The sequence below is a fragment of the Oryctolagus cuniculus genome, chromosome 17, assembly GCF_964237555.1.
Source record: "Oryctolagus cuniculus chromosome 17, mOryCun1.1, whole genome shotgun sequence".
NCBI lineage: Eukaryota > Metazoa > Chordata > Mammalia > Lagomorpha > Leporidae > Oryctolagus > Oryctolagus cuniculus.
Window position 1 is genome coordinate 4,649,623 of NC_091448.1, and position 21,227 is coordinate 4,670,849.

General features: G+C 68.3%; 1 protein-coding gene across 1 annotated transcript; it reads left to right on the forward strand.

Annotated features, from left to right (window-relative positions):
- The first annotated feature begins 5,012 nt into the window (after positions 1–5,012).
- EVPL (envoplakin) lies at positions 5,013–21,201 on the forward strand. The gene is made up of 22 exons (XM_051838343.2): positions 5,013–5,277; positions 7,333–7,432; positions 7,701–7,855; positions 7,938–8,064; positions 8,698–8,823; positions 8,959–8,997; positions 9,141–9,302; positions 9,382–9,489; positions 9,588–9,683; positions 12,095–12,220; positions 12,561–12,707; positions 12,885–13,039; positions 13,206–13,303; positions 13,517–13,689; positions 14,708–14,886; positions 14,983–15,121; positions 15,220–15,413; positions 16,022–16,172; positions 16,553–16,636; positions 16,753–16,863; positions 16,948–17,040; positions 17,643–21,201. Exons 1-22 carry the CDS (start codon positions 5,192–5,194, stop codon positions 21,012–21,014), a joined length of 6,021 nt encoding a protein of 2,006 aa, XP_051694303.2. The 5' UTR covers positions 5,013–5,191; the 3' UTR covers positions 21,015–21,201.
- The last annotated feature ends 26 nt before the right edge of the window (positions 21,202–21,227 follow it).

The window sequence follows — 21,227 nt, forward strand, 5'->3', positions numbered from 1 at the left end:
GAGCTGGGAGAGGCCCCAGCAGCGTGGAGAGCGCCGTGTAGACCGACTGCAGCTGTTGGAGGCACCGCTGGCACAGGCGCGGGCTCTTGTCAGCGGGAGGTGACGTTTGGTGCAAGTTACAGAAAACAGCCAAGTGGTGAAGAGTGGCTGACTACCGATGGGGACCCCTGTGGGACCCCTCCCAGTGACTGACTACCGATGGGGACCCCTGTGGGACCCCTCCCAGCTGCTGGGGCGTAGCCTGATCCCTTGGTGCTCACTGTGTAGGTGGGATTCTGAGGCAGGCAGGGTCCCCTTCCCCTCGCCAGCAGTCCCCGCTGCGTGGTGGCGTGGCCTCGGCTGGGGACGGGAGTTGTCTCTCCACCGTGGTTTTGCTCACCCCGGGAACTGCGGCCTTGCGTTCTCTGGCCGTCTCGGGTTGAACGGGTCCTCCCCAGCCAGAGGGGAGCCACACTCCGCAGGCACCCGACGGGCGCTAGCCAGGCTCCCCCTGTGGAATGGCGGAGCCTGTGACATCCACACGGCCCAGGAAGAGCGGCAGTAGCAAGGGCGGGAGCCCAGGTCTCAGGTGCACGGGTCCCGCCCGAGGCCGATTGGTGTGTGGCCCTGCGTGAGCCTGAGCGGCCGGGAGTGTCCTGGGTCTTCTCAGGAGGAAGAAGCCACGGGCGTTTGCTCCCTGCGAGCAGGTGCCTGTGGGAAGGCGGGCCTAGGTGCCAGGTGAGTGGGCCGCCAGGCCCTGGGTGGACAGCACACGCAGGGCCCGCCTCCTCCCTCTCCCAGAGCCGTCTCAGGTGTGGCCTGGTGAACTTGGCAGTTCAGTCCCGGCTTTCCACCTTGCTGGCTAGAGACGCAGGTTAGGGATTGCGTTTTTGTGTCTGTCTCATGAAACTTCCTGCTTTTCAGTCTGGCGGTGGGGCCGGGTGTCACCCATCCCTGCTGCCCGAGCGCGGCCTGCAGGACTCCGGCCGCTGCCACATCCCCGTTCGTGGACCTGAACGCCACAGGCCCGCACACCTGGCAGCCGAGGTCTGTCAGAGGCGGCAGGGAGGCCCCGCAGCCGCCCGTGCCCAGCCGTCCAGGGCGGGAAGCCTGCTCTCCGACACAGGCAGGGTTGGCTGTGTTTGGGGTTTGCTCTGATGGCTGCTTCCGGACCCTCCATGTGGGAGGCCCCAAAAACAGTCGCCTACCCCCCTCCTCCCGCGCTGGCCCAGTCAGGCGGGCCGGGTCGGCTTCACCTCGCTCTGGGCGGAACTCTGTCTCTCAGGGGGCAGCTTCCCGGCCCAGAGCCTCCCCCGGAAGGCCCCGCCCATGGCCTCCACCCCCACGGCTGCACCTGTGGCCCTTTACCTCGCCCCTCCCCCGGCCCCAGCCTCAGCGGGCAGAGACAGCGTAAGGGAGAGCGGCCGTGGTTCAGCGTCAGTCCAAGGGTCTGGCAGCAGAGCCCTTGGACAAACAAGGCCATTTCCTGCGTTGGCACAGCCTGTCGTCCTCGGCCAGCACGCGGGAGGCAGGCAGCTTGCGCCTCCCGAGGCGGAGGACCAAAGGCCACCATCTGCCCGAGCGGGGAGAAGGACTTCCTCCCTGCAGGAGTCCCCCCACCGCCCGGCCGGAGGAGAAAGGGGCACTGGAGGGCCCAGGCCCAGGCACACTTCCCACGCTGTGCTGTGGCCTGGCTGCTGGTGTCACCACGTGAGGGCCTGGCTGTGTGCGTGCGCGGCAGCCTCAGCCTTGGGAGCTACACCATTGCAGCCCGATCACCTCTCGGCCCTGAGCAGTGACCACCGACACAGCCTGGAGCTCCAGGCTGCGGGGACAAGCGAGCTGCCGCTGAAAGCTGCCCGAGCACAGGACTGGGCGGGGCCCTGGGGGTCATTTTATTTATTTATGTTTATTTGAGGCTGATTGATTGATATTTCTGGAAGATTAAGAGGGTTGGGGGGAGAGAGCTTCCGTCCACTGGTTCACACCCCAGATGGCTGTAACAGCCAGCGCTGAGCCAGGCTGAAGCCAGGAGCCAGGAACCCCATCCTGGTCTCCCGCACTGGCGGCAGGGGCCCAGGACTTGGGCTGTCTTCTGCCGCCTTCCCAGGTGCGTTAGGAAAGCTGGACCGGAAGCGTAGCAGCCAGGACTCAAAGCGGTGCCCCTGTGGGATGGCAGCGTTGCAAGCAGCGGCCTAACCTGCTCCACTGCCACCAGACGCCAGCCTCGCCCGGGATCGTTTGCTGTCAAGCAGGAAGCCAGGGCCAGGGGAGGGGGAGGGCTCACTGGGGTCTTGGGCAAGAAAGCAGGCCCTTAGCCGGCGCCGTGGCTCAATAGGCTAATCCTCCACCTTGCGGCGCCGGCACACCGGGTTCTAGTCCCGGTTGGGGCGCCGGATTCTGTCCCGGTTGCCCCTCTTCCAGGCCAGCTCTCTGCTATGGCCAGGGAGTGCAGTGGAGGATGGCCCAGGTGCTTGGGCCCTGCACCCCATGGGAGACCAGGAAAAGCACCTGGCTCCTGGCTCCTGCCAGGATCAGCGCGGTGCGCCGGCTGCAGCGGCGGCCATTGGAGGGTGAACCAACGGCAAAGGAAGACCTTTCTCTCTCTGTCTCTCTCTCTCACTGTCCACTCTGCCTGTCAAAAAAAAAAAAAAAAAAAAAAAAAAAAAAAAAAAAAGAAAGCAGGCCCTTGACCAGGGGGCAGGGGATGGGGATCGCGATGGATGTCGCCAGTCCCTGGCTCCTGGCTCTTACTTGGCCCAGCCCCAGCTGTTGCCCGCATTCGGAGAGTTCACCAGCAGACAGAAAATCTCTTCTCTGCCTCTCCCTCTCTCTGCTACTCTTTCAAATTAATAAACCTTTTTAAAAGGTTGAAGCCTGCAGAGGCTGAAGGTCAAGGCCCCCGTCCAGCTTCAGGCCAGGACTGCCGATGGGCGTCCACGGTGAGCCGCAGACGGCGCCCATAACTGTGTCCTAGACCCACACCACAACTGGCAAATGGCGGGAGGTGGATTACACACACACATTGCGCTTAACCCCGTCGAGCGGTCACATCAGCACAGGATACGAAGCACACGTGATGTCCCTTCTCCACAGGAAGTCGGTGTGAATTCTAGCCACACAGCCCATCTCAGCTTGGGCCGGGCCCCTTCAAATGCCCAAGAGCCGCACACAGCAGGACTTGTGGCCACTGGGGTCGGCGACCACAGCTGGGGGAGGGGGCGCTTCCAAATAAAATCGCAGCCTTGCCTCTCCTTCCTCCAGGTTTCATTCCTGGGGGCTGGGGTCGCCGCCCCACCCCAGGGCCTGGGGTCCTGCCCTCGGCCCAGCGCGGGCCAGGAAGTCCCTCTCGTTCTGCAGTGAATCAGCTCAGCCTCCGTGTGGGCGGGAGAGGCCGCTGCAGACCTGGGCCGCGCCTGCTGCCCCACCCCGCCCCGCCGGCCGGCTCCGGCTCCCCAGAGCCTCTCCTGGCCGCTCCCCCGGCCCCACCTCCCCTGGCCGCCGCCTCCCCAGAAGGGCCCTACGTCAAGGGTGTGTGGGCTCTAAAAGAGGCTGGTGGGAGGGCCGGCCCGGACCCCGCAGCCCCCTAACCAAGGCGTTTAAGGTGTTGGAGACTTCCAAGAGCGCTAGTGGTGGAGGGAACGTCACCAGGAGCAAAGTGGGGAGAGGGGCTGGGGCAGCCGGGCGGCCTCTCCAGCGACAGCTCACACCCAGCGTGGAGCCGGGGACGCTGGGGACCACCTTGTCAGCTGGTCACCGCTGTCCTCTCTGGGCTTCCGTGGCCGCCCCCAGTGCCACTGCCAGCCCCTCCTCCTCTAGGAACAGGGCACTCCTGGGTCCCCTTCCAGGGCCGAGCTGGGGGGCTTGTCCTTGAGATGCAGCCAGAAGGGACTCGGGCCTTTCTGTCCCACTGGGCACTTGGCCGGCTCAGTCCCCCAGTCTGCTGGGACGGCTGTCTCCTGTGGGGGTGCCCCCCCACGCAGTGCCTGCCCCTTCCCCGTGCCCCCTCCGGCCCTGCCTGCACTAGGACTGCGCACGAGGGGCCCTCGAGCTGGGCAGGGAAATGCGTACCTGGGAAGGTGGGGCTGGGGGCACCCACCACCTTCTTGCCCGCCCCAGGGGCCACCGTAGACAGAGGCTATAGCACCCTGACCCTGAGTGCACCATTAAACTGGCGGCCACCCAAACTTTCTTGTAAAGATTTTATTTATCTGAAAAGCAGAGTGATCGAAGGAGACCGAAATCTTCCATCTGCTGGTTCACTCCCCAAATGACCACGATGGCCAGGGCTGGGCCAGGCTGAAGCCGGGAGCCAGAAGCTCCATCCGGGTCTCACACTTGGGGGGAGGAGCCAAGCGCTTGGCCAGTCCTCTGCTGCCTCCCGGGCTGGTCAGCAGGGAGCCGGATCAGTAGCGGAGCCGGGGTTCCCAGAAGGCTCAGCGGCCCTGGGAAGGCAGGGCCGGGGTTCCCAGAAGGCTCAGCGGCCCTGGGAAGGCAGGGCCGGGGGCACCTGGGGGAGTGCGTCCGGCGTGCGTCCTGGCCCGAGGGTCTTTTGGGCATCCTGGTGAAGCACGTGCTGCTGCATCAGGCTCCGAGCCAAGGACACACAAGGGGCCACGGGACGGCTGATGTCAGGGTGATGTCGGGGGCAGAGAGCCAGGCCTTGGTGGGCAGGGCGGCCCCACCTCTCCTGGCAGGCATGAGCCGTGGGTGGGAGCCTGCCTGATAGCGGGGCCTCTCCGTGCAGGCTGGACGTGTTTACTAACCCCGAGCCCCGGGCTGGGGCCCCGGGCTGAGCTGCGCTCCCTGAGCCTGTGCGTGCATGCGTGGTCCGACTCTGGTCCCCGCCGCCCGGCCCCGGCTGTCTCCCCATCCGGGTGTGACGGCTGCCGCGCTCCCTCTGGGCGTGTGGGTGTAACAAGTCCAAACCCCTGTGGGAGTCGGGCAGGCTGGGCGCCCCGCCTCCGGGCTGTGCCCTTTCCTCCCAGACTGGTTGTGCAGGAGCGGGCCGAGTGCGGCCCAGCGCGGTGCATGCGCAGCGGCCCTGGGCGCAGCCGCTCACGGCCGCACCTGCGGGGAGGGGCCTCCAGAAACTGCCTTCCCGGGTGCCCGCCCGCCCCAGCTCCCCAGAGCCCGAGTGCACAACCAGCGAGGACGCACGCCCACCGCCCGCCGGCCGAGCCCAGCCTGAGCCGCCACCCATCTCTGCACCATGTTTAAGGGGCTGAGCAAAGGCGCCCATGGGAAGGGGTCCCCCAAGGGCTCCCCAGCCAAGGGCTCCCCCAGTAAACACAGCAGGTGAGCAGGGGCGCGGGACGGGGAGCTGGGTCCAGTGGAACCGGCCTCAAGGGCTCCAGCCACCTGGCAGCTGGCAGCCCAGGACCAGCCCAGGGCTGCTGTTTGGTGTCCTGAGGTCCAAGAGCCCAGGGGTGGACGGTCTCCTGCCTGAGGAGCCCCGGGGGAGAGCTGGCAAGCCCCAGCACTGGTGGGGACCAGGATGGCTTGGGGGGCCCTAGGATTGAGGAGCGGGGCGCAGGGAGGCTGGGAGACAGGGGAGCCGGCTCCTCTCTGGGCCCTGCCTGCAACTTTCCGCGTGGCTAGATGTCCCTGGGGCCCTGGGCACAGAGTGGGCAGAAGAACCAAGCGGGGGTGCGGGGGAGGCCTGGGTGCAGGGAGGGGCCGTGCCGCCTCCCGGCCTCCCGCCCGAGCCGCTGCCCTGCCCAGCGTTCTCATCCTGAGCCTTAAGGTTTTGCTCCAGAGTTTTCCTGTGGGTGCTGGGGAGGGGGAGCTGTGCCTCCCGGGGGTCACCCACCTCGGCCAGGCCCGGCCACATTCTTCCTGCTCACCGACCACCATCTCTGCACGTGCGGGTGGCAGCCCGCCTGGGTCCCAGGGGTGGAGACAAGAGCAGAGATAGGCTGGCGCAGGGTGGGGGCGCCCAGCACCCTGAGAGGGATCCGGGCATCTGAGCGGGTGGGAGGAACGGTACTTAAGCCCCGTGTCCTCCCTGGGCGCCTGAGCCCAGCCGGCTGCCGTGGGCGGCTCCTGGGGGAAGCAGCCCTCCCGGGAGGCCACAGCGCCCTCTGCAGGCAGCTCCGGGGCAGTGAGGTCCTCGCCGGGCGAGGCCCCGCCCACAGGGCTGCAGCCCCTGGAGGGCCCCCCTTCCCCTCTTGTGCAGTCCAGTCGTCCAGCCATGTTGGCTGAGCACCTACTGTGCGTCAGGACTGCTGGAGGCAGGGGGCAGCCCCGACAGGGCCGTGGAAGAGAACCTCACCGTCCCGAGGCGGGCTCTGCACTGAGTGCGCCAGGTGGGAGAGTTCTTCCAGTGCACTCCACAGCCCTCCACAAGCAAGGCAGCTGGGGCACAGAGAGGCTGAGTCACTTGCCCAAGGCCACACAGCGGGCGCACTGGAGAAGGAAGCAAGCCCAGGTTGTCTCGGCCACGGAGCTCCTTTGGCTCCAGGTTAAGGTCCATCTCGGTGAAGGCGTCCCCTTCTCCAGGACTGTGACCCCGGGGACCACTCTGCCCACTTCTATTTTATTCTATTTCATTTGAGATGCAGAGAGGGAACGCACTGTCTCTTGCTCGCTCGCTCGCTCTCCCTCTCTCTCTCTGCTGGTTCACTTCCCAAATGCCTGCGGCAGCCCCTGGCCAGGGCTGGAAACTCCCTCCAGGTCTCCCACACGCGTGCCAGGGACCCGGCGACCAGAACCGTCACCGGCCGCCTCCCAGGGTGCAGGAAGCTGGAACAGGGAGCAGAGCCGGGACGCAGACCCAGGCGTCCAGGGTGGGACGCAGGCGTCTTCAGCGCTAGGCCTGCACATATTTAGGTCTGACTCCTAGAGAGTGAGTGAGTGCACACAGCAGGCGCTCTACACTGCCTGGGGTGCAAAGCACAGGCTCACCCTGTGGGCCCACAGTAAGCCACATTCCAGTCCGGGCTCTGAAGCCTGAATCTGGAGAACCCTGGGGCTCCCCGGCCAGCTCTCGGCGCCCCCCGCCCCTCCAGGTGCCTGCTGAAGCCGGACACTGGCAGAGCCCCTGCAGGCTGAGCAGTGGGAAGCTGGGGTGGGGGACACGCTGCTGCTCCCGGGCCCTGACCCACCAGGGCAGACGGCTGGGCCTGGTCAGGCACTGGCTGCCCAGAGAGACGGCCGAGGCTGGAGGGCCCGGGGTGCACCTGCTGTGCAGAGCCACACCTGCCTGGGACCCTCTCGCAGGAGCTGGCGCTACCCCCCCACACTGAGTATCTCAGCGTCCCCAGGCTGTGGGGGGGCAGGGGATGGCCCCCCATGGCAGGGGGGCACAGAGGGGCCTTTCCATATGCCACTGTCCATCCCCACCCCCGCCAGGGCCGCCACCCAGGAACTGGCCCTGCTCATCTCCCGCATGCAAGCCAACGCCGACCAGGTGGAGAGGGACATCCTGGAGACGCAGAAAAAGCTGCAGCAGGTGAGGCCCGGGCAGCAGTGGCCGTCACGCTGCAGGTGGACAGACCCCTGTCCTCACTGCCCCCTCCCCACGTACACGGCGAGCTCCCCGGAGGGGCCCAGGCTCCCCTGCTGTCCTTGTCGCCTGCCCCGGGGATGCCATGAGCCAGGTTCTCTGCTTACGTGAGCCCTGGGGTCGGCCAGGACATCCGGGGTCCGAGCTGGAGCCAGCAAGGCCTGGGGGTAGGGAGCGGGGCTCCCACGAGGCTCCTGCCACCGCCCGCCCACAGGACCGGCTGAACGGCCAGCAGAACCGGACCCTGCAGCACCAGCAGGAGACGGGCCGCAGCCTGAAGGAGGCCGAGGTGCTGCTCAAGGACCTCTTCCTGGACGTGGACAAGGCCCGGCGGCTCAAGCACCCGCAGGCCGAGGAGATCGAGAAGGAGTGAGTGGGCGCACGGCTCCCGGCGGGGAGCGCTGGGCCCCGGGGGAGACCAGGCCCGGCCTGACTGCGGCCTCCTTGGCAGCATCAAGCAGCTGCACGAGCGGGTGACCCAGGAGTGTGCCGAGTACCGCGCCCTGTACGAGAAGATGGTGCTGCCGCCCAGCGTGGGGCCCAGGGTGGACTGGGCACGCGTGCTGGAGCAGAAGCAGGTGAGGGGCTCCCCAGCGTCTGAGACGCCCCCGAGCAGCTCGGGCAACGCACAGCTGGCTGGCGGCGCAAAGGGGGCAGCCGAGGCAGACAGGGCAGGCAGGGAAGCCATCCTGGAGGAGGAGGCGCATGGCGCGGTCCCAGAGGTGGGAGGGCTCCCGGGATGCCACAGGGAGAGGGGTTTTCTGGGCAAGTGGGCACGGCCGCTGTCCCCGGAGCACCGGCTGCGGAGTTGTGCTCACTACGGAGGGCATCGGTGAGGGCCTGGGCCTGGGGGGTGTGCTGAGGGCCCCGGCGTTCGGCTGTCGCTGCCCAGGCAGCAGGCACAGAGGCTGCGGGCCATAGGCCAGGCAGGGCTAAGAGGGGAGGCTTCTCACGGTGCAGCACCAAGTCCTGGAAACCAGCGGGGGCCCTCTGGGGAGCAGCAGCCACCCGGGGCTGCCCGGCTGGCCCAGTGCGCGTCCCTAGAGCTGCCCGGCTGGCCCAGTGCACGTCCCTGGGGCTGCCCGGCTGGCCCAGTGCACGTCACTGGGGCTGCCCGGCTGGCCCGGCGCACGTCACGTCCCTGGGGCTGCCCGGCTGGCCCGGCGCACGTCACGTCCCTGGGGCCGACCTGAGGGCCGGCTCTCCTGCAGAAGCAGGTCTGCGACGGCCGGTACGGGCCGGGCATGGCGGAGCTGGAGCAGCAGGTGGCCGAACACAACATTCTGCAGCGGGAGATCGAGGCCTACGGGCAGCAGCTGCGGAGCCTCGCGGGCCCGGTGGGTGAGCCCTGCCCTGGCCCTGCCCTGCCCCAGCCTCCGCCCTCTGTCTGGGGAGGGCTGGGGGAGGGGTCGGCCTGGATCTTACAGTGCCCTCTCCCTCACCGGCCTGTTTTCCCCCCTTGCTGGAGGCAGGACGCCGGCACCATCCGGAGCCAATACGGGGACCTCCTGGTGAGCGGGTGCTAGGGGGGGCTGGGGGCGGGCATGGCCGGGCCCGAACCCCTGTGGGGCCAGGGTTTCAGAGCGCGGCCTAATGGCCTCTGGCCACCCCCTGCGCCCTCCCCACCTCTCACCGCCGCTGGTCCGGAGCACAGAAGGCGGCCTCGTGGCGCGGGCAGAGCCTGGGCAGCCTGTACACACACCTGCAGGGCTGCACGCGGCAGCTGGGCGCCCTGGCGCAGCAGCAGCGCCGCATCCTGGAGCAGGACTGGAGCGACCTCATGGCTGACCCGGCGGGCGTGCGGCGGGAGTACGAGGTGGGCGGGGGAGAAGCCGGGTGGGGCTGGGGTGGGCGCACGGGGCCAGCCCGGCGCTCAGCACGCTGCCCGCCCGCAGCACTTCAAGCAGCACGAGCTGCTGGGCCAGGAGCAGAACGTGAACCAGCTGGAGGACGACGGAGAGCGCATGGCAGCGCTCGGGCACCCGGCCGCGGGGCCCATCCAGGTGCGCAGGCCCCGCCCACCGCGGGGCTGCCCGAGGGGCGGGGTCGGGGCAGGTGCACCGGACGGACGCAGAGCGAGGGCTCCATGCTGTTGTGCCAGGCCCACCAGGAGGCCCTGAAGACGGAGTGGCGGAACTTCCTGAACCTGTGCATCTCCCAGGAGAGCCACCTGCAGCACGTCGAGGACTACCGCCGGGTGAGCGGGCCTGGGAACTAGGGACCCCCCCACCGAGGGGGCCTGGGGAACCAGGGACCCCCCCACACTGAGGGCGCCTGGGAACCAGGGACCCCCCACACACACACACCTAGGGGGCCTGGGAACCAGGGACCTCCCCACCGAGGGCGCCTGGGGAACCAGGGACCCCCCCACACTGAGGGCGCCTGGGAACCAGGGACCCCCCCACCGAGGGCGCCTGGGGAACCAGGGACCTCCCCCACCGAGGGGGCCTGGGGAACCAGGGACACCACCCCCATCGAGGGGGCCTGGGAAACCAGGGACACCACCCCCCCCGGGCGCCGGATAAGCGGGCCTGGGAACCCCCACCCGAGGGCGCCGGGTGAGCGGGCCTGGGAACCAGGGACCTCCCCCACCGAGGGGGCCTGGGGAACCAGGGACCCCCACCCGAGGTCGCCTGAGAAACCAGGGACACCACCCCCCCGGGCGCCGGGTGAGCGGGCCTGGGAAACCAGGGACCCCCCCCTACACACACCGAGGGTGCCTGGTGAGCGGGGATGGGAAACCAGGGACCCCCCCCCCGGGCGCCGGGTGAGCGGGCCTGGGAACCCCCACCCGAGGGCGCCTGGGAAACCAGGGACACCCCCCACCCGAGGGGGCCTGGGAAACCAGGGATCCCCCTACCCGAGGGGGCCTGGGAAACCAGGGACCCCCCTACCCGAGGGGGCCTGGGAAACCAGGGACCCCCACACACACACACACCGAGGGGGCCTGGGAAACCAGGGACCCCCCACCCCCACCCAAGGGCGCCGGATGAGCCGGGCCTGGGAAACCAGGGCCCCCCCTCCCGGGCGCCAGGTGAGCCCAGGCCTGGGAAACCAGGGACACCCCCCACCCCCACCCGAGGGTGCCGGATGAGCCCAGGCCCCTGGGAAACTAGGGACCCCCCACCCCGACCCAAGGGCGTTGGATGAGCCCAGGCCCCTGGGAAACCAGGGCTACCCACCCCCCGGGCGCCGGGTGAGCCCAGGCCCCTGGGAAACCAGGGCCCGGTGGGCGCGCAGGAGGCCGGCCCCCGCCAGCGGGGTGGTGGTGGTAAAAGCTGACTCCTGAAAGTGGAAAGAACGCTTCCTGTGCAGAAGGCGCGGGCTTACCCGCAAGGGGTCTCGGGCACGTTCGCGGGAAATGGTGTGGATCCCACGCACCGCCCGTGCTTCTGTTTTATATTTGCACAAAAATCGACTGAGCTTTGCACACCATTTCCCCACAGACCTGAAGCACCCTGCTCAGTACACGCGGGTAAACGGCCGCCGGAGGGGGCGGGTTCAGGGACGGCGTCTACACGGCTCCCGAGGACCATGCTGCCCAAGCGGAAACACGCACACGCACACCGGGCTCTTTTTTTAAGTTTCCACCCAGAATGTTTCGTTCTGTTGTTATTATTCTAAGATTTATTTATTTGAAAGGCAGAGGTACAGAGAGCGAGCAAGAGATCTTCCCTCCTCAAATGGCTGCAGCAGCCAGGGCTGGGCCATGCGGCAGAAGCCTGCAGCCTGAAACTCCACGGAGCTGGATTGGAAGTGGAGCAGCCGGGTCTTGAACCAGCACTCGTGTGGGATGTCAGCAGCTGGCGGCTCAACCTGCTACGGCGCGGCACCAGGCCCCGTTTCATATGCTTTTTTTTAATTAATTAATTTATTGAAGAGGCAGAGTTATAGACACAGAGAGGGAAAGACAGAGAGAGAGGTCTCCCATCCACTGGTTCACTCCCCAGTTGGCCACAACAGCTAGAGCTGGGTGGATCCGAAACCAGGAGCCAAGAGCTTCTTCCGGGTCTCCTACACGGGTACAGGGGCCCAAACACTTGGGCCATCTTCTACTGCTTTCCCAGGCCATAGCAGAGAGCTGGATTGGAAGAGGAGCTGCCAGGACTCGAACCAGTGCCCCTATGGGATGCTGGCACTGCGGGCGGGGGCTTAGCTGCCCCTTCATACGCTTTTAAAGAGTAAAAACTTACTTTTTTGCTTAAGGGCATTTTCCCCATAGATCCCACTGTGTCATTTTCACACCCACTGAGAATAATTCTGGAATACCGTCCAACCACGGGGTGTTTTCGTAAAGCGCTCTCCCAGCTTCTCTGCGGCTGGGTCAGGTGCAGTCCAGCCACCGCCCATCCCAGCAAGAACAGCCCAGGCCCTGGAGGGAGGCCGGCGACGGGGCCCTACATGGCGGGTGGGGCACCAGGCGTTTTACGACACACTGAAAAACTGAAGTCTGATGAACCAAAGGTGCCTCCTTTGCAAGGTTCTCCAGTTTAAAAAGCCGCGCTGCCCGGGCGGCCGTAGCTGGCTTGCATTTACCTGGTACAGGTTTGCAGGGTCAGTGGGCTGCAGGTGGCCCTGGCCTCTGCCCTCAACCACCCGTGGTCTCAGTTCCAGGAAGAGGCCGACTCGGTCAGCCAGACCCTGGAGAAGCTCAACTCCAACTTGGACACCAAGTACAGGCCAGCCCCTGGGGACCCCCTTGGCGCCCCCACAGAACTGCTGCGACAGCTGGAGGTGAGACAGCCCCAAGGCCCCGCCCAAATCCCCACGAGGGGGCAGGAGAGGGCTGGCCTGAACCCTGCAAGGCTCCATGCTCTGACCCTCATTCACAACGTGTCAGGTGCAGCCTGGTGGGGCTCTGAGACCCTCCAGCTCCCACTCGGAGGCCTGGGTGGGGCTGGGCAACCCCTCACTCCAACCAGCAGATCCCAGGGCCCCGGGCCTGCGGGGAGGGGCCACCTTTACTTCGCTGCCCCACAACCTGGCCTTGACCAAGCCCAGCCCCTGGGGGTGGTGAGTGGCGGCTGGGCTGCGGTGATGCCAGCCAGAGCCCCCGCTGCCTGGGCCCCGGCAGGCGGAGGAGAAGCAGCTGGCTGTGGCGGAGAGGACCATTGGGGAGCTGCAGAAGAAGTGCCAGGAGGTGGCCCCCCTGCCACAGCGCAGGAGCCCGCCCCAGCAGACCCTGCACGTGGACAGCATCTGTGACTGGGACTCAGGAGAAGTACAAGCTCCGCCCATCCAGCCCAGGCCCGCCCCGTCCCTGCCCCCACCCAGCCCCTGCCCCACCCCGTCGTACCTCTGACCTGCCCCTGTCCCCCCACCCCCCACCCCAGCACCTCCCTTCCCTACCCCGTCCTGGCCTCGGCCTTCTCGCCAGCCCCTGGCCCTGGCCCTGCAGGTGCAGCTGCAACGCGGGGAACAGTACACGCTGATGGACAACACCGACCCGCACACCTGGGTCGTGCGGGGCCCTGGTGGGGAGATCAAGAGCGCGCCCGCCGCCTGCTTCTGCATCCCAGCGCCGGACCCTGAAGCTGTGGCCAGGGCCTCCAGGTGGGTCTGCCCAGGTGTCCTCCAGAGGCAGAGTGGGCCCGGTGGCGTCCAAGGCCGGTGCCCCCAGCCCCTGGGCCAAATGCTGCGGTCTCTTGGGGCAGCGACCCCCAGGGCTGGGGAGGGACAGCGAGGGGGCCCCGCGCTCTCTGATCCCCTCCTGTCGCAGCCTGGCCTCGGAGCTGCAGACCCTGAAGCAGAAGTTGGCCGCAGTCCAGAGCGACTTGAAGTCCAGCGCTGAGGAGCCCCCGCGGCCTGGCCAGCAGGGTACCCGGGCTGCCTGGCGGGGGAGGGTTGCTGGGAGAAAGGGGACAGGGCCCTACTTCAGGCACTTCTGGGGGCTGTGTGGGCAGGGGATGGGTTCGGCACACCTGCTCTGGGGATTCCATGTCCAGGCTGCCCATCCCCCTCCCAGCCCCACCCCCACCCCAGGACGCTCTGTGGCCCACCCTGGGCCCTCACCAGCACCTCTGCCCTCAGCTCCAGGTGGCTCGGCCCCAGCTGACCCACAGGCCCAGAAGCTCCTGACACGGATGACCCAGCTGGACACGGACCTGGGAGAGACGGAGAGGCAGGTGCTGGCCTGGGCCCGGGCCCCGCTGAGCCGCACTGCCCCGCTGGAGGACCTAGAGGGCCGCATCCACAGTCACGAGGTGGGTGAGCGCGCGGGCAGGGGCAGCAGGGCGGGCGTGGCCACCCCTACCCCCAGGGGCACACACTTTAGGGGCAGGCAAGAGCAGAGCAGCTGCTGGGCCCGAGGTGCAGGAGGGGAGTGGGCGTCCAGGGCTGAGGCAAGAGGGTGCCCTCCTGGCTCCCACTGACGGCTCCGTGCCCTCGGGCAAGTCCCTTGACCTCTGTGGGCCGTGGCTTCAGGTGCAAGGGGGTGGAGCTGCAGATGTGGGCCGTGGCTTCAGGTGCAAGGGGGTGGAGCTGCGGATGTGGGTGGTGATGCCGGTGTGCAGGCAGCCGCGGGAGAGCAGTGGGGCATCACTAGGGCAGGGAGGAGGGGGAGGGGAGGCTGCAGCATTGCCCGCTCTCTGCATGGGAACCCAACGCCCCGAACGTGCCACCGGCCAAAGCCGCCCTTCCCCACTCGAGGGGCACTGTGGTTTCCAAACCGGTTTCTGTTCAAATAACACCGTTTGTGTTTGGTCCTCAAGCACTCGAACCACGCTGTCCACATTCTTGGGCAGCCCGCAGGAGGGGTGTTAGGAGGCGGCTGCTCCGCGGGGGCCCGGTGTGCCTCAGGGGCCTGGTGGCCAGCACACCCGTGGAAGGGAGGGGACAGACGCTCCGTGCCAGGCGGTGGTCCCAGCAGAGCCTCGGCCGACCCTAGCAGCTCCCTGGCTCCCCAGAGTGGTGACAGCCATGCCCAGATAGGCTCGCAGCAGCTGCCACGGCGTGGTGAGAAGCCGGGTAGGGCAGAGCCTGGCGAGCGGGCACCGACGTGACCCCGAGTGCTCCAAGCCGGGCACCCGTGAGTGACAGCGCAGGGAGCAAGGCAGCGACTGAGCTGAGCGCCTGAGCCCAGGGGCCCGGCCTCCGCCCGTCAGTCATGTGTAGATGAGGAGACCGGGGGTCCCAGAGGTCGGCCTGCCCCAGATCAGCATGCAGGGACTGGCAGGGACCCCCACGCTCCACCCGGAGATCCCTGACTGGGCCCCTCCCCAGGGCACAGCCCAGCGCCTGCAGGGCCTGGGAGCCGAGAAGGAGGCGGCCCAGCTGCAGTGCGAGGAGTTGCTGAGGGCCCAGCCCGTGGGCCCCGCCGCCCTGCAGCTGCCCGTGGCCCTCAACAGCGTCAAGAACAAGTACAGTGACGTGCAGGTGCTGTGCCACCTGTACGGGGACAAGTGAGTGCTTGGCCACAGGGCGGCTGCGTGGGCGGTGGGCGGTGGGCGGTGGGCAGCGGCCGAGGGGCCGGCTGACCCTTCCCTCCTCTGCGGCAGAGCCAAGGCTGCCCTGGGCCTGGAACGGCAGATCCGGGACGCGAACAAGGTCATCCAGGGCTTCGAGTTGGCTCTGGTGCAGGAGACCCCCCTCTCCGGGGACCCCGGGGCGCTGCAGGAGAGGGCTGTGGAGCTGCAGGTGAGGAGGAGCGGCCGGGCTGGGGCTCCACGCGGGCGGGCGGGCGTCCCTGGGAACCTGGCGGCACATGGCGTCCTGACGCTCTCCCCGCCCCCCAGCGCCAGCGGAGGGCACTGCTGGAGCAGCAGGCCTGCGTGCTGGGCCTGCACCGGGAGCTCCAGGCCACGGAGCACGCGTGCAGCGCCCTGCAGAACAACTTCCAGGAGTTCTGCCAAGACCTGCCGCGCCAGCAGCGCCAGGTGCGGGTGCTCACCGACCGCTACCACGCCGTGGGGGACCAGCTGGACCTGCGGTGAGCGGCTGGGCCCCGGGGGCCCGTGGGACCCGGGCTGTGTGACCCTGGCCTGGTGGCTTCACCTCTCTGAGACTCGGTTCCAGCCCCTCTAAATTGGGGTGATAACAGCACTCAGCTGTCATCCACTTTTTTTTTTAAGATTTATTTATTTGAAAGGCAAAGTTAGAGAGAGACAGAGGCACAGGTAGAGGGGGAGAGGTCTTCCATCCACTGGTTCACTCCCCAAATGGCCGCAACAGCTGGAGCTGGGCTGATCCGAAGCCGGGAGCCAGGAGCTTCTTCCAGGTCTCCCACGTGGCTGCAGGGGCCCAAGGACTTGGGCCATCTTCCACTGCCCTCCCAGGCCAGCTAGATCGGAAGTGGAGCAGCAGGGACTTGAACCAGCACCCCTGTGGGAGGCTGGCACTGCAAGCGGTGGCTTTACCCGCTCTTCCACAGTGCCAGCCTGTTGTCCACTTCTGAACCCCAGCCAGCACAGGGTGAGGAGGGTGGCTCAGGCCTCCCGAGCTACCCAGGGACGAGGCAGCCCCCAGCCTCCCCCAGGCTCTGCACACCTGTCCCCAGAGGGCGGCTGTCACTCTGCTCTGGGCCCGGCCTCCCCGCAGGGAGAAGGTGGTGCAGGACACCGGCCTCATCTACCAGCGGTTCAAGAACTGCAGGGACAGCCTGCGCTCCTGGCTGGAGCACCTGCCCCAGACCCAGGTGCGACCGGACGACGGACCCAGCCAGATCGCCTACAAGCTGCAAGCGCAGAAGGTGAGGGCGGGCGGGGGTCACCATGGCGACAGGTGCCCGGAGCTGGGGCCAGGTCCACACCCCTTACCCCCCGGCCTCCCTCCCCAGGGACAGCTGCCTGCACCAATGTCGCCCCCTAGTGGCCAAGGCTCGAAGGGGCTCTGAGGCCGCGAGCCCTTGTCTGACCTGGGTGTCTGCTCCCAGGTGTGCAGTGGGATGCAGGCTCAGGCGAGGTCCTGGGGCTGCTGGCCACTGCTGCACCCCCTTCCTCAGCCCTGTCAGGGCCCCGCTCTGCCCCAGCAATGGACCGGGGCGGGGGTGCGGCCCCCAGCGGGTGTGGGTGGGAGAGGCAGGCGCGGGGTGTTGCGTGAGCTCTCTGACCCGCGCTCGCTCCCCGCCAGAGGCTGGTGCAGGAGATCCAGGGCCGGCAGCAGGACAGCGCCACAGTGTCCCGCCTCGCCCAGGACCTGCAGGCGGCTCTCCAGGTAAGCGGTTTCACTGCCCGTGTCTCTTTCTCCAGCGCCCGCCTCGCGCTCCCAGCCCCACCTCCCCCGGCCCAGTGAACCCCCCTGCCTGCGGCCGGTTTCTCTCCCCTGTTCAGGACTATCAGCTGCAGGCAGACACCTACCGCTGCTCCCTGGAGCCCTCCCTGGCAGCGTCGGCCCCCAAGAAGCCCCGAGTGGCGCCCCTGCAGGACAGCGTCCAGGCCCAGGTGAGGCGGGGCCCGTCCCTCCGCCAGGGCTGCTGCCCTGAGGCCGGCGCTGACCCCGCCTCCGCCCCCCCTCTGCCCTCTCAGGAGAAGGACCTGGCCAAGGCCTACACCGAGGCTGCAGCCGCACAGCAGCAGCAGCTGCAGCAGCTGGAGTTTGCTAGAAAGATGCTGGAGAAGGTAGAGACGCCGCCCGCGCCGGCTGGGCGAGGGTCCCCCCTCCCCCCCCACCCGCCTCTCGCCCGTTCTCCCCCCAGCAGGTGTCACAGGCTGCAGTTGCCCCAGGGTGGGTCCGGAGTGGTCACGGCTTAGCCACTGGGCAGGGGGACAGGCCCTGCAAGCCCAGACAGCAGACAACCCCCCCCCCCCGAGGCTCCACCCTGGGGCCAGGCCACCTGGGGCTCTGTCCCTCGCAGTGGCTGCTGGTGACTCGGTGGCTTCCCTAAGCCCAGCCGTACTCTAGCACACACCCCCCCCCCAGGGGAGGACGGCCCCGTTTCTGGGTGGCGGAGGAAAGGGAGTTGTTTCAGAAGGCAGAGCCCCCTCAGTTCACACCTCTGAATGCAACTTGGCCTGACGGCCGCCTAACATAGTACCACTGGCTGGGTTTCTCAGAATCCCGCGTCCACGCGTCTCAGGTCTTCAGCTCCACCTCCAGGGACCCCCGGGGGTCTCGGGAAGCAGGCAGGGGCCCCTGATGTCAGGGCGGGGCGTAGACTGAGGGAGCCCTATCCTCCCTCCCCCTGCCCCCGGAGCTAAGCCTTCTCCCTCTCGCTCTGCAGAAGGAGCTCAGCGAGGCCACGCAGGCAAGCCCGGCTCAGGCCGGGAGGGAGTCGGAGACGCTGAGGTCGCAGCTGCAGGAGGAAAGGCAGCGGGTGGCCCGGGTGCAGCGCGAGCTGGAGGAGCAGCGGGCGCAGCTGCTGCGGCTGCGGACCCAGCCGCCCGTGGAGAGGCTGGAGGAGAGGGAGGTGGTGGAGTTCTACCGGGACCCGCAGCTGGAGAGCAGCCTGGCCAGGGTGCAGGCCCAGGTGGAGGAGGAGGGCAGGAGGCGGGCCGGCCTGCAGGCAGAGCTGGAGGCCGCGGCGCAGACGCTCGCCCGGCTGCAGAGCGAGAGGAAGGCCAGGCAGCCCCATCTGCTGACCAAGGAGGTCACCCGCGTCGAGCGGGACCCCAGCCTGGACGGCCAGGCAGCCCAGCTGGGCGTCGAGATCCAGCAGGTGCAGGAGGAGAGCGGCGTCGTGGGCGCCCGGCTGGCCGCGCTGAAGGAGGAGCTGCTGGCCCTGGAGCGGCGGGAGGCCGCCGTGAAGGAGACGGTGGTGGTGAAGGAAGTGGTCAAGGTGGAGAGGGACCCGGAAATGGCGCAGGCGGCCGGGGCCCTGAGGCGGCAGGTCCAGGAGGAGGCCGCGCGCAGGAAGGGCGCCGAGGAGGCCGCGGCGGGGCTGCGGGCCCGCATCGCCGACCTGGAGCGGGCCATCGGCGCGGTGGAGCCCAAGGTCATCGTGAAGGAGGTGAAGACGGTGGAGCAGGACCCGGGGCTGCTCGAGGAGTCCTCCCGGCTCCGGAGCCTCCTGCAGGAGGAGAGGAGCAGGAACGCGGCGCTGGCCCGGGAGCTGCAGGAGCTGCGGGGCCGGCACAGCGCGGCCGCGGCGCAGAAGCCCCAGGTGCAGCTCCAGGAGCGCGTGCACGAGATCCTCCGCGTGGACCCGGAGACCGAGCAGGAGATCACGCGGCTCCGGGCCCAGCTGCAGGAGGCGGCGGGCCGGAGGAGCCGCGTGGAGGAGGAGGTGGGGCGGCTGCTGCCGGAGCTGGCCGTCCTGCGGGCCCAGAAGCCCGCGGTGGAGTTCCGGGAGGTGACCCAGGAGGTGGTGAGGCACGAGAAGAACCCCGAGGTGCTGCGCGAGGTCGACCGGCTCAAGGAGCAGCTCAACGAGCTGGTGAACGCCAACGGGCGCGCCCAGGAGCAGCTCATCCGGCTGCAGGGCGAGCGCGACGCCTGGAGGCGCGAGCGGGCCAAGGTGGAGACCAAGACGGTGACCAAGGAGGTGGTGCGGCACGAGAAGGACCCGGTCCTGGAGAAGGAGGCCGGGCGGCTCCGCCAGGAGCTGCGGGAGGCGGCCCAGAAGCGCCGGGCCGCCGAGGACGCGCTCCACGAGCTGCAGAGCAAGTACCTGCTGCTGCAGAGGCGGCGGCCGGAGGAGAAGCTGGTGGTGCGGGAGGTGGTGGTGGCGCAGAGGGACCCGCGGCTGCGCCAGGACCACAGCCGGCTGAGCCGCAGCCTGGACGAGGAGGCGGGCCGGCGGCGGCAGCTGGAGCGCGAGGTGCAGCAGCTGCGGGCCGCCGTGGAGGAGCAGGAAGGGATGCTGAGCTTCGGGGAGGACCGCGGCAAGAAGCTGGCCGTGGAGCGGGAGCTGCGCAGGCTGACCCTGCGCGTCCAGGAGCTGGAGCAGCGGCCTCGCGCCGGGCCGGAGAGGATCATCACGGAGGAGCTGGTGAAGCTGGAGAAGGACCCGGAGGTGGAGAAGTCGGCCGAAGCCCTGCGCCGGGACCTGCAGCGCGAGCAGGCCCGGGCGGCCGAGCTGCGCCGGGAGTCGCAGGGCCTGCAGGTCCGCATCGACGTCCTGCGGACGGCCAAGTCGCAGGAGAAGACCATCTACAAGGAGGTGATCAGGGTGGAGAAGGACCAGGCGCTGGAGGGCGAGCGGGCGCGTGTCTGGGAGGCGCTCAGCAGGGCGCGCTCGGCCCGCCAGGCCCAGGAGGAGGAGGCGCGGCGCCTGCGGGAGCGCATCGACGGGGCCGAGGCGCTGGGGCGGTCCTGGTCGCGGGAGGAGGCCGAGCTGCAGGAGGCCCGGGAGCAGGCGAGCCAGGAGTGCGGGCGGCTGCGGCAGCAGCTGCGAGAGCTGGAGCAGCAGGCGCTGCGGCTGCAGGAGGAGGTGAAGACGGAGAGCGAGAAGGCGGAGAGCGAGCGGCAGCAGGCGGCCCAGCGGGGCCGGGAGCTCTCGCAGCTCGAGGCAGCCATCCTGCGGCAGAAAGACCAGCTCCACGAGAAGGAGAGGACCCTCCGCGACTTGCAGGCCAGGGTGAGCCGCGAGGAACTCAGCCAGGAGACCCAGACGCGCGAGACCAACCTCTCCACCAGGATCTGCATCTTGGAGCCGGAGACGGGCGCCGACATGTCCCCGTACGAGGCCTACAAGAGGGGCGTCATCGACCGCGGCCAGTACCTGCAGCTGCAGGAGCTCGAGTGTGACTGGGAGGAGGTCACCACCTCGGGCCCCTGCGGGGAGGAGTCTGTGCTGCGCGACCGCAAGAGCGGGAAGCAGTACTCCATCGAGGCCGCCCTGCGCTGCCGGCGCATCTCCAAGGAGGAGTTCCACCTGTACCGCGACGGCCGCCTCCCCATCTCCGAGTTCGCCCTGCTCGTGGCCGGCGAGACCAAGCCCTGCTCCTCGCTCTCCATCGGCTCCATCATCTCCAAGTCCCCGCTCGCCTCCCCCGGCTTCTCTTTCGGGCTCGCCGACGACAGCTTCCCCATCGCCGGGGTCTACGACACCACCACGGACAACAAGTGCAGCATCAAGACGGCCGTGGCCAAGAACATGCTGGACCCCATCACTGGGCAGAAGCTGCTGGAGGCCCAGGCGGCCACGGGGGGCATCGTGGACCTGCTGAGCCGCGAGCGCTACTCTGTGCACAAGGCGGTGGAGAGGGGGCTGATCGAGACCACGGCCACGCAGCGGCTGCTCAACGCCCAGAAGGCCTTCACGGGCATCGAGGACCCCGTCTCCAAGAAGCGTCTGTCGGTGGGCGAGGCCGTGCAGAAAGGCTGGGTGCCCCAGGAGAGCGTGCTCCCCCACCTGCAGGTGCAGCACCTGACGGGGGGCCTCATCGACCCCAAGAGGACGGGCCGCATCCCCGTCCCGCAGGCCGTGCTCTGCGGGATGATCAGCGAGGAGCTGGCCCGGCTCCTGCAGGACGAGTCCAGCTACGAGAAAGATCTGACCGACCCCATCTCCAAGGAGCGGCTGAGCTACAAGGAGGCCATGGGGCGCTGCTGCAGGGACCCCCTGAGCGGCCTGCTGCTGCTCCCCGCCGCGCTGGAGGGGTACCGCTGCTTCCGCGTGGCCTCCCCCAGCCTGCCGCGTGCCCTGCGCTGACCGGGGAGGACACATGTACCCTGTCCCTGCAGCAGCCTGATCCCAGGCAGGGCCCCCCCAGCCGTGCGCCTCTGTGGGTGGTGGTGGGCTCCCGCCCCTCGCCTCGGTGCCAGGTCCATCCCCAGCCCAGGAAACCAGCAGGTCCGATTTTCCCCTACCCAGTGCTTCCAATAAACGATTTCTCCCAGTGGCGTGTCCTGTCTGCTCCTGCAG

Excerpts from the sequence above, each read along its gene's own strand:
- EVPL (XM_051838343.2), top strand. The coding sequence starts at position 5,192 with ATGTTTAAGGGGCTGAGCAAAGGCGCCCATGGGAAGGGGTCCCCCAAG. Across the intron at positions 12,708-12,884 it reads GTGACTGGGACTCAGGAGAA|GTGCAGCTGCAACGCGGGGA; the intron begins GTACAAGCTCCG and ends CTGGCCCTGCAG. Across the intron at positions 16,173-16,552 it reads ACAAGCTGCAAGCGCAGAAG|AGGCTGGTGCAGGAGATCCA; the intron begins GTGAGGGCGGGC and ends GCTCCCCGCCAG.